General features: G+C 37.2%; 1 protein-coding gene across 1 annotated transcript in view; it reads right to left on the minus strand.

Moving 5' to 3' along the window:
• The window catches only part of DNAH7 (dynein axonemal heavy chain 7), a 270,960-nt gene that overhangs the window by 195,414 nt on the left and 55,692 nt on the right, over positions 1-19,854 (minus strand). The window contains exons 18-20 of the mRNA XM_004378290.1: positions 17,381-18,066; positions 9,219-9,405; positions 1,683-1,876 (exon numbers count right to left, since the gene is read on the minus strand). Of these exons, the coding sequence (XP_004378347.1) occupies positions 1,683-1,876; positions 9,219-9,405; positions 17,381-18,066 (1,067 nt within the window). The remainder of the gene's footprint in view (positions 1-1,682; positions 1,877-9,218; positions 9,406-17,380; positions 18,067-19,854) is intronic.

Genomic DNA, 19,854 nt, shown 5'->3' on the forward strand with positions numbered 1-19,854 from the left:
TAGCTCTTAACCACTAAGCCACCAGGGTTTCCAACCATGTTAAAGCACACCTTAAATATCAACGCTTTGTGTGCAACAAACTTCACTCAATTTATAAAAATGCACTATGTGCTAGGGTGATCAATGCTAGGTGCTGCTGTTGGGTACACAGTGCTCAACAACAAAAAAGACACAATCTCTGTCTGCATGGATTGTACAGTCAGGTGGGAGAATCATACATTAATGGAATAAACACAAAAAGATCTGTAAAACTGCAACTACATTAAATGGTGATGGAGGAGAGGTCTGTGAGGCTTTGCTGCCAACACAATGAACTGAAAAGACGCTAAAAGTAACATGAAGAGCAAAGCCACATCTTGACTAACAGAATACACTGGTCTGAAAAATCTGCAAATGCACAAGAATATCATTTCAACTGGTATCTTCAGAGACTGCTTGTAAATTATGAACTTGGTTCAGCACTTTAAATACCTTACAATTTACTAAATCAACTGCTTTGAAGATACCCAACTGTTACTCTATTCAATGTAATATATAGATGGGGCTGACTAAACCCCTCATATTTGGCCCATCACCAATAATCAATTGCATTCACCTTTCAAACGAACAAAGAGAAGCACAGTATAAAAACTCAGATGGAAATAAATTTGAGCCCAAATTTATCTTTTTGTCTGGATTACTCGTCTCCTTCTACTTATAGGATACAAAATTTTAACAAATTTGCTTAACAAACATCTATTTAGTGCCTACTATCTACCAGACATTCTTCTGGATTGGGGAATCAGCATGGGCGGGGGTGAGGGGGTAAAAAATCTCTGCCATCATACAGCTTATATTCTGCTAGAGGAATTCAACAGTAAACAAGTAAATTATAGAGTGTGTTGCATGGTAACGAGTATGTTGAAGGAAAATAAGGCAGGGAAGATAAGTCTGGGAATGAGGCTAGGGAGGGCTGGAAAGTGTTACCATTTTAAATATGCAGGCCAAAGAAGGCCTCCGTGAGTGGCAGATGTTTGAGCAGGTCTCTATAAAGACCTATAAGAAGTCTATGGATATGTGGGTAAAGAGAACCCTAGGCAAAGAGAACCAGAAAAAAAAAACCAAACCCGTTGCCATCGGGTCGATTCTGACTCATAGTGACCCTATAGGACAGGGCAAAGAGAACAGCAGGTATAAAGATCCTGAGGGAGGAAGCTGACCCTTTTACAGGGAATTACAAGGAGGCCGGTGGGCTGCAGCAGTGTGAGGAAGAAGACTAGTAGTAGATGGATTCAGAGAGATAATGGAAGACCAGCTCTGGGGGCACTGTAGGCCGTTGTGAGGGTTCTAGCTATTTCTCTGGATGTGATGTGGAAGAATGACGTGCTCTGAAATATCTAAGCAAATATATGATAAGAAATCCACTCCAAGGTTCATCACATTTAGAAAAATACTATGCAATGATATTACCTATGCTTTTAATAATTATTTTAAATTGATTATTGATAAGGCTTATAATATTCCTGGAGAAAAATTACTAGACAAACAATTATATATGCCTCCTATAGTGTCGCTATGAGTCGGAATTGACTCAACGGCAACAGGTTTGGTTTTTTCTTCTTTTTTTAATGTTCTGTCTCATTCTAAAATCTAAATTTAAGCAGATACGTGTAGCCATGTGTCGTCACATGTAAGTCACTTACCTAGTGGGATCTTTAGTCTCAGATAGTATCTCAAGAAGCTCATCATTAGACAAGAAAAAGAATCTGGGGAAGAAGAGACGTTTCTTTTCCAAATATTCATTAAGTCCTTTAAGAATGAGTTCCAAAAGTTCATTAGATTTTTTCAACCTTTCCAGCATTCTCTCAATAGTCACAACTGTCAGAACATGTTTATCCTAAAAATAAAGGAAAAAAACTCAACTCAAAAATATCTGATACTAAGCTTACAGATACTAACCTTACTTATTGTATCTGAGATTGCATGTTTTTAATAAAACAAAGGTTACACAAAATGTAAGGTAAGTATATGTGTTTAAAAAGTAGGTTTGCATATTCTTGGTCTAACTAGCCTCTTTAATTACGTAAACGCCATGTTGTCTTGAACCCCAGCCATGTTGTTCATAATTTCTCATTCTAAGTTGGCGAGTGTGAGAGACAGAAAATGAAAGAGAAGGGAGAGGAGAGAGAACACTGGCTGAACTCACAAGAAGGGTAAAGGGAGAAACAAAATATGGGATACGTCTTTTTGTCTTTTACTCTTTGAAGAAAAGTATTCTAAAAAGATATCATCATTACTATCATCAATAAAACAGGAACTATATTCAATGTAATAATTTTCATTGAATGAGACAAGTCTTCTTTGAAAATGACACAATCTTTATTTGATAACTGCAGATAAAAAAAATAAGGGATTTTGGCAGAGTAAGGATTTTTCTATGAAGAGGTTATATTACAAAGAACCACACTTGGAATTACATTATAACACTCTGCTTGCTAAACGATTTAAGTTCAAGGTATGTTCTTCCTGAACACTCTAGAGACCCAGACTATTCACATTTAAGGAAGGCATGGATTTCAGAACATTCTATCATACAAAAGTGTCACTGTGAACTATTTGATTTAAAGAGATTCACACTGAATGAAATAGTTTAAAAAGAGCTTTGCTTTATGTTGTGGGATTCAGAATAAAATTTTAACAAAGTGTTGATCTTAAGGACTCATATTTTTTAAAAAGTAAATAGTTTATTGATTTTTCAAATATCCATAGAACCACTGGCTTTATGAAAATCTTTAGAAGTACATATTAAGATACAATCTAGATATAGTTGAAATAAAAATTCCTTTTATTTTACTTTTCTTTTTCCTTTAAAACACATGGTTTACATCATCAGGGTCCATTCTTTGGACCCAGTTGGTCTTATAATTTCACACACTATTCACCATTCCCACTATTCATCATTGACACCACTGACAAAGTCAGAAAAGTGTTGAAAAGAGGTGCTAAAACCTAACACATTAGAGTGAGCTTTCAATTATTAGACAACAAATTAATTATGAGAAGATACCAGGACATTTGTTAATACGAGTAATAAAGCATTTTAAGAAATTTATATAAAAGTAAATCAGGAGACTATCGTTAAAAACTGAACATCAAATTTCAAGATTAACGAATTAAACTTAGTTTTGGTATTCAGCCATGACTGAGAAATCAACCAAAAAATGTCAGCTGTAAACTGTTTCACAGAGATTTTGCACTATTGCAGGAATCTCTATAATATGTCTGGGTTAATAAACTTTGAATGTGGCTGAAAGAGGTAATTTTCATCTTTGTTTTGAATTGTTACAATCTAAGTTGGAAACATAGAAATTTAATTGAAGAACAAAGTAATTATCACTAATACCTATTTTCTCAATGAAACAGTTTTCTGTGAAATGCATAACATACGATTAGGTCATTTTATCTTTAAAGGTACAGAATTTTTAAAAGCCATTTATTATCCTTCCTAACGGTTTTATATTTCAAATAAACATTAAAAACCCAAAACACAAAAAACAGCATGACAGAGACTCTGGTCATAATTTAACTTTGCAGTTCATTTAGTGAAGGATAGAGTCCTGTACTCCTAATTCCAAAAACCAAAATGGTGTTCTCAGAGTGCCACCTTCTGGACAAGTACGCCTTTCTTTGTGGAAAAATAAAGATGAATATTGCTAATAAACATGAAAACTACTTTCTCGGCCAGAGAATATTATTGTATTGTTGCTATTTTGGATCTGAGACTTGAAAGCAAAAAAAAAAAAAAAATCAGTTATTTAAAACAGTTCAAATTCCTTTCACTAAATATTACAAAAGAAATATCTCTGGAAACACTTAGCATTCAAGTAAAAAATTAAAACCCTGAGAGCAAATCTATTTAATCAGATTAGCACAATGGCCCCTAGACCAAACATGCTACTTCTAAATGAACACAGGCAATAATCTATGTACCTTTGTATATGGATTTAAGAAAAAAAATGCAAAAATAATCATCTCATGACTGGAAACCAAACACACTTTCTTCTCTCCCAGTGAGGAGGTGAACATAATAAAGACAGCATCACATAAAGGAAAGGCCCTTAAGTCAGACCTGGTTTCTAACCCACACTTTGCTCATTATCTGTGTGACCTTGGATCATTTACTTAATCTGGGTCTTTATTTATTTATTTATTTAATCTTTATAATGGGGATAAAACTCCTCTCTCAAAGTTGTGATAAGGCTCAAATTAGAAAACATATTTGAAGTGACTAATGTGGTGCCTAAAACACACAGATACTTGCCAGTTAGTGTTTTCACTTTCTGTCCGTGATTGTCTTTGGGAGTTAAAAAAGAGAGCAGAGAGGGAGGTAGGGACTATGATGGGATTGGAGGAAGGGGGAGATCAGGCACTTATATTACTCCATCAGTTTTATGGAGTTAAAACGAAGATCTTATAATCTGCCATCCTTCAAGTAAGATATTTCTCATTGTAAAATAAAATTGACTTTACATCCCTTTGAAGCATTGCCATAAAAGCCTGGCACAGAGCAGGCATTCCATGAATATTTGTGAAAAGCTTCAGTGACCACAGAATGAGTTAAGCCTGCAGAAATACAGAGGAACTCAAGGAAGTTACACCCCACCATGCTCTACCAGGCTAGTACTTATTAGCTATGTTTTCAGGATATAACAATACGATTTTATAACAGGAAGCTGCTAGAAATTCAAAACTTAATATGACTTCCTTGACACTTTAATTACTTCCTGTCCCCGGAGAGGAAAACAAGGAATTATTAACTGTCATATTTCTTGGTTAAAGGAACATTTTACAACTTTTAGGTGTCTTCTTCTGATTCACAAGCATCACCACTCTCATCAGCTCATGTGACAATCTAGTTTTATTTACATTTCTTAACAAAATGCCTATGATATCAGGAGCCTGAAATATTAATTTGGGTATCTGTAGAGAACATCCTTACTATCGTTGCCAGGAAGCTTCACAGCAAGTGCAGCTTAGTATATTTAATGGAATTAAGCCCAAGCCAGTTCAGTAAACTTCTGGAAGCATAAACATCCTAATCAGAACTCCTAGGAGAACAGAAAGCTGGTAAGATCCTCATTAAACTATGTAAGCACTAAGAAAGGAAATCCAGGTTCACTGAGTAGGCCATTAAGCCCCCTTACAACTTTGAGATTCTTTGACCTCATCAGGATAGTTGTTCTTTCATTTAAGGCCCAGGATGTTTCTAGGATTAATCCAGATCTTAGGGCCCACTTTTCTAAAATTCAATTTTCGAGAAGATTTTTCAGAATAAACTCAGAATCCTCAGAATTAGTAGTAATTCAAGGATCAATTTCAATTTATTTATTCATTCACTCACTCAACAAATATTGATTGAGGGCGGGCTATGTGCCAGGCACTGTTCTCAGTGCCTGGGTTACAATAGTGAACAAACGCAGACAAAGATCCCAGCCTTCATGAGGAAGATAGACACTAAACAATGATTCATACATTACATAGTAAGTTAGAAGGTGATAGATGCTACAAAAAAGAAAATGGGGATCAAGAGGAAGAGCGCCAGGAACAGTGAAGGCAGGTTTCAAATTTGAATAGGGTGCTCAATGTAAGCCTTTAAAAAGAGAGCGTTTGAGAAAAGACTTCAATGAGACAAAGGCATATTAGCTTTGCAGATATCTGCAAGACAGAACATTTGAGGAAGAGGGTCCAGCCAGTGCAAAGGCCCTAAAATAGAACATGTTTCGCATATATAAGGAAAAAAAAAAAAACAATTAGAAAGCTAGTGTGACTTTCCAAGTAAGATGGAACGTTTTAAGTACAGAGGTAAAAGGGTGGGGTGAGCAGATCAAGAACTTCTAGTTCAATGAAACCATGGATGTGTTCCCACATAGAAGCATTTCTGCTGTGGGTACTAAGATATTTCAACCAGCAAAGCTAAAAAGTCAGGAAGCAAAATTGTTGTAACTCATCTTGTGTACTGATAAGCGGTGCCACCTCCCATTTTCTCTCCTTAATTCTCAGACCAGTATATTCTGCCTATGGGACAAAACACATATTTGGAGCTGGTTGAGAACATATACCATGTTCTTACAAACTACTGTGTCCCAACTGGTACAATAACTAAGTTGTCAGTATAAGCCATTTTACTATTTTATAAGGTCAGATGCTTACAGTAAACCAAAAAAACCAAACCCGCTGCCATCGAGTCGATTCTGACTCATAGCAGCCCTATAACTTACAGTAGTACCTGTAAATCACATGGGTGTCAGCCCACTGCCTTATTTCTCTTGTACTATGAGTTCATTAGCAGAAGCAATGTTGTATGGGAACTGCGACAATAAGTAAGTCATTCAGTAAATCAGTGGATGACAGTGCTGGCAGAAGCTTAGGATGAGAAAGGAAAAATCCATCTAGTGCACACAAATCACTGCCACACTCCGTGATGAAAGAGGTCCAACCTATTCAATTCCCTCTAAATGGCTACCCAGTCCCTCCTGGTGTGGTGCCATATCAAGGGTATTATGTTAGTTTCTGCTGCTGACAGCTTGGGCACTCAGCAGTGGTGGTAACCATTACCAGTGTTGGTGAGGAGCAATCCATAGTGTTAAGTCCTTCCATAATTCCCATCCCTGCTGCCATATCTTTGTTTATATGAGAGTGACCATATATTACATTTTGATGAGGAATGTACTAGTTAATGCTTGCTGTCCTTGCTTAATTATTAGTAGTCTCTCCTTAACTCTCAAAAAGCATCCCAGTTTTAACAATAATGTACATGATTATTCTATTTATAACTCATTGTACATACACTGGCTTAGACTGGTTGACCTTCACGAAACAGGTCAATTGATCAACCATATTATTAAGGGCCTCCTACTGGCACAGTGGTTAAGCGTTTGGCTGCTAACCAAAAGGCTGGCAGTTCAAATCCACCAGCTGCTCTGTGGAAACCTTATGGGGCAGTTCTACTCTGTCCTATAGGGTCACTAGGAGTCAGAATCTACTCGATGGCAACGTGTTTGGTTTTTTTGGTATTGTTACATAAAGGAGCCTGAATGATGCAAACGGTTTATTCTTGACTGCTAAACTAAAGGTTGGTGGTTAGAACAACCCAGCAGTTCATCTGAAGAAAGGCCTGGAGATGTACTTTCATAAAGATTACAGCTAAGAAAACTCTATGGAGCAGTTCTACTTTGTAACACATGGGGTTTCCACGAGTCAGAATCAGCTCAACAGCAATGGGTTTGGTTTTGGTTTGGGTCAATAATGAAGCCTTTCCAAATAAGAAAGGGGCTTTGACCAAGCACACTTGGTAGCAGGTACCAAAATATAAAATTATTTCATGTTTATACCTCAAGGAGGCAAGACCCTCAATCAAGCCAGTTATATTAACACTATTATTTTACATTCTATTTTTACCCTCTGAGCCTTCTACCCTGGCATAGTATACCTCTACAAAAAACCTTTATTAGGAAGCCCTAAGAACACAAGTGATGGCCTTTTATACCAAGCAATTAATCCCGCAGCCTCTGCTATACACGTCACTCATTAGACTTCCTGAGAGAACATGAATTTATGTTTCTTTTCAAAGCTTTGGAGAGTATGGACAAAAGCTACCCTGAATACTAAACATGTTGAGAAGGAGAAAATGCAAAGCAAGCTGAGGAAAACAACCAAGTCTTATAGCAAAAGTAAATGAGGTGCAACCCAAAGAAGCCTGCTTATTTAGGAATGAGGGCAAGTAATGTTTTTTTGTTTGTTTTTAATTAGGTGGTTTTATAGAATCAGATATCTGCTTCCTTTATTTACTAGTCCCAACACCGCTGCCCCTTTCCAGGCATTGGAATGTCTATAAAATTGGCTTAGCAATATGGAATTTTGAAGAATATTTTGATCAAAAACCAAAAAAAGAAATCATTGTTTTATTTTTTTAATTATACCAACTATAAAAATACAAGCATCTACTTTTTGCTTTTGGGGGGCAACAAAAAAATTCTACTTGATTCCTTTCCAAATGTTATAAGGGTTTGTCCTGTTGCTAGGAAACAATGTATGAAAGACTAAATTTATAAATTAGTAGAAATGATTAAGTACAAAGGAGTTAATACCAGTGTGATTACTTTTACAAAAGTTTGATTTATCCAGAGATTTGTTTCAAGTACTACTAAATAAAATGAGGGAAACTTATTAAATACAAAACAACCCACATTCATCCTTCTATAATATCTCCTTATCAAATCATATAGTTGATGTTAACATAGTATTAATCAGTACTTAGGGTTATACTCATAACTTTAAATGTTTAAATAATAAAAATATGCACATTTTTATTTCAGGACAGGAAAAAATTAAGATAATATTCTTCCTATCTTACAGTACCATATTTCATCAAAATACCAAACCAAAGCTTATATGCATTTAATGATAGAATTTAATAACTAGTATTTATTCTACTTTAATCATAACTTCCAATAACACACAACCCATGCTTCAAACCAAAACCCGTTGTTGCCAAGTTAATTCCAACTCCTATAGGATAGAGCAGAACTGCCCCACAGGGTTTCCAAAACAGCTGAGCACTTAACCACTGTGCCATCAGGGCTCTTTAAACCATGCTTAGCAGAGAGTAAATAAATGTTTTGAATTAAATAAATACCATATCCTTTTCAGTGTTACTGGTTTTCATTAAACAGCCTCCTTAGCTTTAAGTTCTCCACAGTATTTGTGTTATTTATTTATTTAGCATTCTGTTCAGCATTTACTGAACTTTTTAGATCTATTTATCCTTGGCAACTCACCTTTTTTTAAGGTCCTTACAGAGAAACTTCTTGACTAAGTGGCTGGCACAGTGACATGTTTCTACAACAGTACGTTTCAGCAGAGCTGCAGCTCATACTATCAAGGAGCACACAGGACAGATGGGGCAGCAAGCACTGAGTACAGCGTCTTCCTACCAGAACATCCAGTTAGAACCACTACTACCAAAAGTCATTATATGATGCAATTTCAATTTGGCCCCTAAGGAGTAATCAGGGCAAAATATCTATTTTGCTTTTGATATTTCTTGCTCCTAGAATTCTACAAAGATAGATGAAAAGAGAATGTGTACGGGAAAAGCACAGTGGCTTACTGGATTGTTTTGAAAACACAAACCATGTCACTTCAACCAAATAATCACACCTTCAGAGATTTTTACTTACTTGTATGACATTTTTCATTATATCACGCCATGTTTTATCCACAGCTATAAATCGTCTGCCTTCCTCAGGCATTTGAGACATAATATCTGGAGAGCTGAAAATGGGTTCCAAATACAGCCATGTGGCTTGGACCTTGAGCCATTCATCCAGAATTTCCTGAAGCAACAGGAGCTTGCCCTCCCATTCTCTGAGAAGCAAAACACAGTGGCTCTTAACAACAGCAAACCAAGCAACACTTCCGATGACAAAACTCAAAACCACGACTAGGCTATCAATCTTGTGTGCAGTGTTGTTATTCCAATTTCCACTCATCTAGCTTCATCCAAGGATAAATCACTGGATTTGTTCTACAAAATCCTTTTTTAAAATTATCACATGAACATCTATGCTTATAGAGATATACAATTTAAGATACAGCTATCTATAAATGGGCTAGTTTCTGTATATGTCATAACAATAAACCTTTCTGAGATCCAGTTCCATAGCTAGAGGGTACAAACTGAGAAGTTAGATTTTGGAGACAGTAATAGTATTCTCAATGAAGGGCACCCTGAACTTCTTAGGAAAAGCTAGTTATGTCTAAAGTTCATTTGCTTTAACATTCACAGATTTTATTGTTGTTGTTGTTTGTTTCTTTGTTTTTAATTTGAGGCAATAAAGGTTTTATTTACAGAATATTTCAATTCCTAAGATAAAGCTGGCATTTAAAGAAAAATCTACATATCCCTCAATAAATTAGTGTTGTATTCATAAGAAAGAGGAATATTGGAATTTACAATGAGTTATCAGTTCATTTCTAAATATGGAGAACATAAATAACGACTTCATTACTTTAAAAATAAATATAATGCACAAACAACCTAAATACCTATCAACAGATGAATGGATAAACAAAATGTGGCACATACAAACAATGGAATACTACTCAGCCAGTAGGAGAAATGAAATCTTGATACACGCTATAGTATGAATGAAGCTTGAAGACACTATGCTGAGTGAAATAAGCCAGTCACAAAAGGACAAATATTGTATGACTTCATTCATAAAAAGACAAGAAAAGGCAAATGTATGGACAACAAAGTTTATTAGTGGTTACAGGGATAGGAGGGGGGGGGAAGGGTTAATAGTGATGGAAAAGTTGCACTGATTACAGGTAGGGTTGCACAGCCAATTATCGTAACTGATGTCAATAAGTTGTATACCTGTAAAAAGTTGAACTGGGAAAAGTTGTGTGATAGACATATTTACAACAATGTTGTTGTTGTTAGGTGCCGTCGAGTCAGTTCCAACTCACAGCAACTCTATGTACAACAGAAGAAAATGCTGCCCAGTCCTGCCCCAGCCTCAGAACCATTGTTATGTTGAGCTCATTGTTGCAGCCACTGTGTCAATCCATTTCATTGAGGGTCTTCCTCTTTTTCACTCACCCTTTATTTTACCAAGCATGATGTCCTTCTCCAGGGACTGGTTCCTCCTGACAACACGTCTGAAGTATGTGAGACAAAGTTTTGCCATCCTAACTTCTAAGGGGCATTCTGGCTGCACATCTTCCAAGACAGATTTGTTCATTCTTCTGGAAGTTCATAGTATATTCAACATTCTTCGCCAACACCATAATTCAAATGCATCAATTCTTCTTCAGTCTTCCTTATACATTATACAGATTTTGCATGCATATAAGGAGATTGAAAATATCATGGCTTGGGTCACACACACCTTAGTCCTCAAAGTGATATCTTTCTTTTTTTTTTTAAGACTTTAAGAGGTCTTTTGTAGCAGATTTGTCCAGTGCAATATGTCGTTTGATTTCCTGACTGCTGCTTCCATGGGCGTTCATTGTGGATCCAAGAAAAACGAAATCCTTGACAATTTCAACCTTTTCTCCACTTATTATAATGTTGCTTATTGGTCCAGCTGTGAGGACTTTTGTTTTCTTTATGTTGAGGTGTAATCCATGCTGAAGGCCATAGTCTTTGATCTTCATTAGTAAGTGCTTCAAGTCCTCTTCACTTTCAGCAAGCAAGGTTGTATCATCACACATTGCAGGTTGTTAATGAATCTTCCTCCAATCTTAATGCCCCATTCTTCTTTGTATAGTTCAGCTTCGCAGATTATCTGCTCAACATACAGACTGAATAAGTATGGTGAAATGACACAACCCTGATGCATACCTTTCCTGATTTTAAACCACACAATATCTCCGTGTTCTGTTCAAACAACTGCCTCTTGGTCTATGTACAGGTTCCTCATGAGTACAATTAAGGGTTCTGGAATTCCCATTCTTCATGATGTTATCCATAATTTGTTATGACCTACACACTTGAATGCCTTTGTATAGTCACCCTATGAGGCAGGATCCATTAAAACATCTACTTAAACCAATTAGGAGCAAAGGAGAATGAAGAAAACCAAAGAGACAAGGAAAATATTAGTCCAAAGGACTAATGGACAACATGAACCACAGCCTCCACCAGCCTTAGCCCAGAAGAACTAGATGGTGCCTGGCTACCACCACTGACTCTTCTGACAGGGATCACAATAGAAGGTCGCAGACAGAGTGGGAGAAAAATGTAGAACAAAATTCAAATTCATAAAAAACAAGACTTGACTTACTGGTATGACAGAGACTGGAGGAACCCCCAAGACTACGGCCCTTGTACACCCTGCTAACTCAGAACTGAAGCCACTCTCACAGTCCACCTTTCAGCCAAAGATTAGACAGACCTATAAAACAATAACACATATGAGGAATGTGCTTCTTAGTTCAATCAAGTATATGAGACCAAATCGGCAATACCTGCCCAAAAACAAAGATGAGAAGGCAGGAAGGGACAGGAAAACTGGATGGATGGACACGGGGAACCCAAGGTAAAAAGGGAAAAGGAGAGAGTGCTGACACAATACTGGGATTGCAATCAATGTCACAAAATACTTCGTGTATAAATTTTTGAATAAGAAACTAATTAGAGCTGTAAACTTCCACTTAAAAGCACAATTTAAAAAAATCTACTTAAAGATGGGGACCTCAGAACCTACTATACAGCTATGGTAGTCAAAACAGCCTGGTACTGGTACAACGACAGACACATTGACCAATGGAACAGAATCAAGAACCCAGATGTAAATTCTTCCACCTATGGCCACCTGATCTTTGACAAAGGTCCAAGGCCCATTAAATGAAGAAAAGATAGCCTTTTTAACAAATGACGTTGGCAAAACTGGATGTCCATCTGTAAAAAAAAAGAAACAGGATTCATACCTCATACCATACACAAAAACTAATTCAAAATGGATTAAGACCTAAATATAAAACCCAAAACTATAAAGATCATTGAAGGAAAAAACAGGGTCAATATTAGGGCTCCTAATATATGGCATAAGTAGGATACAAACCATAACTAACAATACCGAAACACCAGAAGATAAGCTAGATAACTGGGATCTTCTAAAAATTAAACATTTATGCTCATCAAAAGGCTTCAGCAAAAGAGTAAAGACAGAACCCACATTTACACACAAAAAGAAATAATCTTTGATGGTTATGAGGGATGGGAGGGGTAGGGGGAGAAATACTAATAGACAACCAGTAAGCGGTAACTTTGGTGAGGGTAAGACAGTACACAATACTGCGAAGCCAGGACAACTTGTACAAGACAAGGTCATGGAAGCTCCACAGACACATCCAAACTCCCTGAGGGACTGAACTGCTGGGTGGAGGGCTGTGGGGACCATGGTCTCAGGGAGCGTCTAGCTCAATTGGCATAACATAGTTTATGAAGAAAATGTTCTACATTCTACCTTGGTGAGTAGCTTCTGGGGTCTTAAAAGCCTGTGAGCAGTCATCTAAGATACTCCACTGGTCTTACCCCTTCAGGAGCAAAGGAGAATGAAGAAAACAAGACACAAAGGAAAGATAAGTCCAAAGGATTAATGGACCACAACTACCAAGGCCTCCACCAGACTGAGTCTAGTACAACTAGATGGTTCCTGGCTACCACCACTGACTGCTCTGACGGGGATCACAATAGAGGGCCCTGGACAGAGCTGGAGAATAATGTAGAACAAAATTATAACTCACAAAAAAGACCAGACTTACTGGCTTGATAGAGACTGGAGAAACCCTGAGAGTATGGCCCTCAGATACCCTTTTAGCTCTGTAATGAAGTCACTCCCGACACTCACCCTTTAGCCAAAGGTTAGACAGCCTCATAAAACAAAACAAGACTAATGGGGCACATCAGCCCAGGGACAAGGATGAGAAGGCACGAGGGGACAGGAAAGCTAGTAATAGGGAACCCAAGGTCAAGAAGGGAGAGTGTTGACATGTCGTTGGGTTGTTAACCAAAGTCATAAAACAATATGTGTACTGTTTAATGAGAAACTATCTGTAAACCTTCATCTAAAGTACAGTAAAAAAATAAAAACAGAACCTACCAACTGGGAAAAAATTTTTGGCTATGACATAGCTGATAAAGGTCTAATCTCTAAAATCTACAGGAAAATCCAACACCTCTACAACAAACAGACAAATAATCCAATTAAAAAATGGGCAAAGAATATGAACAGACAGTTCACCAAAGAAGACATTCGGGTGGCTAACAGATACATGAGGAAAGGCTCATGATCCTAGTCATAAGAGAAATGCAAATCAAAACTACAATGAAATACCATCTCACCCCAACATGACTGGCACTAATTAAAAAAAAAACAACAGAAAATTGCAAATGTTAGAGAGGTTGCGGGGAGATTGGAACTCCTATGCACTTCTGGTGTGAATGCAAAATGGTACAACCATTTTGGTAAACGATATGGTGCTTCCTTAAAAAGCTAGAAACAGAAATACCATATGATCCAGCAATCCTAATCCTAGGAATACATCCTAGAGAAATAAGAGACATATGCATATCCATGTTCATTACGTATTATTCATAATCACAAAAGATTAAAACAATCTAAGTGCCCATCTACAGATGAATGGATAAACAAACTATGGTACATACTTGCAATGGAATACAACGCAATGATAAAGAACAATGATAAATCTACAAAACATCTCACAACATGGATGAATCTGGATGGCATTATGCTGAGTGAAATAAGTCAGTCACAAAAGGACAAATATTGTATGAGACCTCTAATATAAAAATTCATGAAAAGGTTTATACACAAAAAGAAACAATCTTTGATAGTTACAAGGGAGGGGAGGGGTGGGAGGGAAAAACACTAAATAGACAATAGGTAAGTGGTAACTTTGGTAAAGGGTAAGACAGTACACAATACTGGGGAAGCCAGCACAACTTGTACAAGGCAAGGTCATGGAAGCTCCATAGACATATCCGAACTCCCTGAGCGACTGAATTACTGGGCTGAGGGCTGTGGGGACCATGGTCTTGGGGAACATTTAGCTCAACTGGCATAACATAGTTTATAAAGAAAATGTTCTTCTACATTCTACTTTGGTGAGTAGCATCTGGGGTCTGAAAAGCTTGTAAGCGGCCATCTAAGATACTCCACTGGTCTCACCCTGTCTGGAGCAAGGGAGAATGAAGCAAACCAAAGACACAAGGGAAAGATTAGTCCAAAGGACTAATGGACCACAACTACCACTGCCTCTACCAGACTGAGTCCAGCACAACTAGATGGTGCCCACTACCACCACTGATTCCTCTGACAGGGATCACAATAGAGGGTCCCAGACACAGCTGGAGAAAAATGTAGAACAAATTCTAACTTACAAAAAAAAAGCCCAGACTTACTGGTCTGATAAGACTGGAAAAACTCCAAGAGAATGGCCCCCAGACACCCTTTTAGCTCAGTAATGAAGTCACTCCTGAGATTCACCCTTCAGCCAAAGATTAGACAGGCTCATAGAACAAAATGAATTTTAAAAAAAAAGGTTTACATACAGAAAGGAACAATTTTTGATGGTTACAAGGAAGGGGAGAGAAAAACACTAACTAGATAGTAGATAAGTGGTAACTTTGGTGAAGGGTAAGATAGTACACAATACTGGGGAAGTCAGCACAACTTGACTGAGGCAAAGTTATAGAAGCTTCATAAACCCAAAAAACAAACCTGTTGCCGTCGAGTCAATTCCGACTCATAGACACATCCAAACTCCCTGAAGGACCAAGTTACTGGGTTGAGGGCTGGGGACCATGGTCTCAGGGGACATCTAGCTCAATTGGCATAACACAGTTTATAAAAGAAAATCTTCTACATCCAACTGTGGTGAGTAGCATCTGGGGTCTTAAAAGCCTGCAAGAGGCCATCTAAGATACATCTGTTGGTCTCACCCTGTCTGGAGCAAAGGAGAATAAAGAAAAGCAAAGACACAAGGGAAAAATTATTTCAAAGGACTAATGGACCACAACTACCACAGCCTCCACCAGACTGAGTCCAGAACAACTAGATGGTGCCTGGCTACCACCACTGACTGCTCTGACAGGGATCACAATAGAGGGCCCTGGACAGAGCCGGAGAATAATGTAGAACAAAATTATAACTCACAAAAAAGACCAGACTTACTGGTCTGACAGAGACTGGAGAAACCATGAGAGTATGGCCCCCGGACACTCTTTTAACTCAGTCACTCCTGAAATTCACCCTTCAGCCAAAGATTAGACAGGCCCATAAAACAAACATTAACACATGTGAGGAACGTGCTTCATAGTTCAACCATGTATACGAGACTAAATGGGCACACCAGTCCAAAAGCAAAGACGAGAAGGCAGGAAGGGACAGGAAAACTGACAAATGGAAATGGGGAACCTGGGGTGGAGAAGGGCAGAATGTTGACACATGAAGGGGTTGGCAACCAATGTCACAAAAAAATTTGTGTATAAATTGTTTAATGAGAAACTACTCTCTAAACTTTCACCTAAAGCACAATAAAAAACAAACAACAAAAAAATAAACATGGGGAGACTAAGGCACACAGAGGTCAGTACCATGCTCAGAGTCACCCAGCTAATAAAGGATACAGTCAAGATTTGAACCCAGACAGCTATAACCGCAATGCTACAAGAGATAACATAGCCATAAAAAATGATTTATTACATAGCAACTTAGAGATGGGACAGCTTTATGTGTATATTAACATACTATTCAACGTTTATAAAGGGAAATCTATAACTTTAGATAGTTAAAACCAAAAAAGTAAATAGGATTTTTAAAAGTCACTAGGCATTTTTAAGTGCCTTTCTCAAAATCCTTTCTATTTAACAATGAATTTGTTTAACCTCTTAGCAGACGAGAAAATGCAAATACCCCTGCTTTCTTCTGATGTTCATTCTAATCCCCGAATGATGGAAAAAATTTCCTACCAATTAATGATATCAAGAAAAGTTCCTAAAAACAGAATCTACATTAACCAATTTCAGAGTAGTGACAAAATTACTCTCTTGATGAACACACTGGAGCAAGCTGGGCAGAAGCAGAACAACCAAACACAGTGACTGAGACAACTCCAATCAGAGGTCACTCAAGTGTATGGAAATATGTCAATAATCAGATGCAGACATTTAATAAGCAGTCAGCTTTCCCTTACTATGCAAATTTCACAATGAAAGTGGTAATCTGATTTCGATTTACTGTTATTTGAGGTAAAATATAAACTGATTGATATGAATTACAAAAATTGAAATGACACACAAGATAAAGCTTTCACTTAAACCAGCTATGTCATATGACTAAAACCCCAGACTAGAATTGTAGTTTCATTCTTTTGCCCTTATCCAGCCATCCTTCATGCATATGAATGGAAATTATAATAGACTTTCAGGAATACTTTACTACAAACTAATTAGTATATTTGGAAAATGACATTATTATCTTCACTTTTATAGTTTATACATTCTAGTGTTCGTAGATACAAAATTATTTTTGAGAGTCAAATATAAAAATCAGATTATAGGCAATAAAAATGAGTATCTGGATGCTGATTGTCAGTGCCTTTGTTATGAAAACAGAAGTTAACAAACCATTATGATAGGAAGGGATTAGTTCTGTTCTAAAAGCAGTGAGGTTGCCATTCCTTACAAAGAATTATTTAAATTATTAAGTATGTAATGCAGAATCCATTTTAAAAAAAAGAACTGTACATTAAATGCAAGTGTTCTCGGTAACACAGCATAAATACTGCCATGTAAATATCACTTTACCTCATTTGTGTTTCATAAGGCTTAATGAAAGGAGATCCTCTCATAGTTTGTGTTTTAATAATGTGGTCATCCAACAACATCTGGATTTCATCAACTGATGACAAAATAAATGTCCCAGTTTCTCTATAAGAAAGAATGACAAATTCCATTGCATCCCATTCAGTAATCATCTTATCCATGGCCTTTTCAAGCGAATGTTCTTTGCTAGCTGCTTCACTAATACCTTCAAATCTATCTAAAAATGGTTCCAGATTCATGTCTAAAAAAGAGAAGACAGTAGAGTCATCTGACGGCTTCAAGGGGTAACCAACAATGTTGGACATGGCCTCCCAGTGTCTGGGCCGCAAACCAGGATTACAGATCACTTGGATGAGAGGAAGGTGCTGCTTGAAATCTTCCACCTTTGTTCTTACTTTTTTTGTCATTGCCAATGCATTTGGAGAATCGTGGAAGGTTTTCTCCAGCTTATACAGTCCTCTCCAATAATTTCCAACATCTAGTTCTACTTGATCTGGATTCACTTTGTTATATGGTCCTTCTGTCCATCCTCTGTATTTATTGCCAAACTCGACAGCGGTTTCATAGAGACGAAGATAAGGGTTCAAACCATCTTGGATTTTTTTACGTTGAGGATATACAGATGGTAGCCAACCAAATGCCTCCTCTTCAGCATTAAACTGCTCAATCTGGAAGAACAGGTATTAAATATATTAGTTATTATGAAATGAGATTCAAAATTAAGTTTTTAAAAATATTTATTTCAAAACATGATCTAAAATAACCCTCAATAAGCCCGTAAACTAAAGTTAGGCCATAATCTAGGAAAACTGAATAGTGATCACTTATTTCTTCTTCGTTACAATTTCCTGAAAACAAAGACTGGCTTAAACTAGTTAAAATAGCCAAATAAATTTACATATATAAAAAATCTTTGCCCACCCAGGGATGTTGAAGATTTAGCTTCATTCATTCTAAGTACTTTTAATATGCACACCATTGTGTTAGGGACTTGGAAAATAGAAAAAAGTACTTATTGCAAAGTACCAACCCCAAGGAGTTAGTAATGCAGCTGAGGAGGCAAGACATCCATTCCTGGAGAGTTAAGTAACAATTGTTCAATAATAACATAAGGCAATAGAAGAGATGTCTCAAAGCAGTATCTCTTCATTATAAAATGGAGAAAAAAAAACAGTTGCTACTTTATTCTGATTCATGGCAACCCCATGTGTGCCAAGAGTAGAACTGTGCTACACAGGGTTTTTAATTGCTGGTTTTTCAGAAGTAGATCCCCAGGCCTTTCTTCCAAGGTGCTTCTGAGTGGACTTCCAAACTTTGGGTTAGCAATTGAGCATATTAACTGTATCACCCATGGATTCCATAAAATGAGTAGTATATTAAAAAAAGTTATCACTCAGAGCAGGAGAATCCTGTTGAAACAGTACAGTCACAGATGTTGCAGAAAAGATGCAAGTTGAGCTACATCTTGAGGATAAGACAAGGGGCAAAGCAGGCATTAACTTCCTCTTAGTTTAGTAGTAAAATATGTGAGAATGTAAATGGCTCAGAGGAAAAATCTATAGAATTGAAAGTGTGAGCTACATATATAAATTACACCGGTTACTTAAAATTTCAGGGGATCTCAATTTTAAAAAAACTAGAATTTATTTCTCTTTTCTGACTGTGTGTTTATATATTTACGATAATTATAAACTAATTATCTGAACTTATATTAAAATATTTCAATGTAAGAAAAATGGTAGAACATTATAATATGGTATATTTTCTTATTTTCCCTTTTTATAAAAAATTCAATTAAAATTTTCCAGCATCTTACATGGCAAAGGGTGTGGCTTTTCCCCTTCTACCTTCTTCTGATGAAAAGCTGATTTCTGAAATAGCAGTATTGGGAGCAAAGTGGCTTGGTGGGAAAAAAACAATGGGTCTAATTTAAAAACATAGCAGTCAAATCTAAGCTGGCCTCTATGACGATGGAAAAACTACTTAATAGTGGCCAGGTGCTATCATTTGCTTAGGGAAGCTACCATTTGCTTAGGGGACATTCATGGTTCAGTGGTAGAATGTTCGCCTCCCATGCTGGAGACCAGGGTTCGATTCCTGGCTAATGCACCTCATGCACAGTCACCACCCATCAGTCAGTGGAGGCTTGCATGTTGCTGTGATGCTGAAAGGTTTCAGTGGAGCTTCTAGACTGGGAAAGACTAGTAAGAAAGGTCTGGCGATCTACTTCTGAAAATCAGCCAGTGAAAACTCTATGGATCACAATGGTCCGGTCTGTAACTGATCATGTGGATGACACAGGACCGGGCAGCGTTTCACTGTGTGGTACCTGGGAAGGGCCAACTCAACAGCAGCTATCAACAACAATCATTTGCATGCTTCTTCTCAAAAATATGGATTCCCAACAATCATAGTGTAACTAATAATAAAATGATGCAATATAAAAATTAAGAAGC

This window comes from Trichechus manatus, unplaced genomic scaffold (assembly GCF_000243295.1).
Source record: "Trichechus manatus latirostris isolate Lorelei unplaced genomic scaffold, TriManLat1.0 scaffold00056, whole genome shotgun sequence".
Classification (NCBI taxonomy): domain Eukaryota; kingdom Metazoa; phylum Chordata; class Mammalia; order Sirenia; family Trichechidae; genus Trichechus; species Trichechus manatus.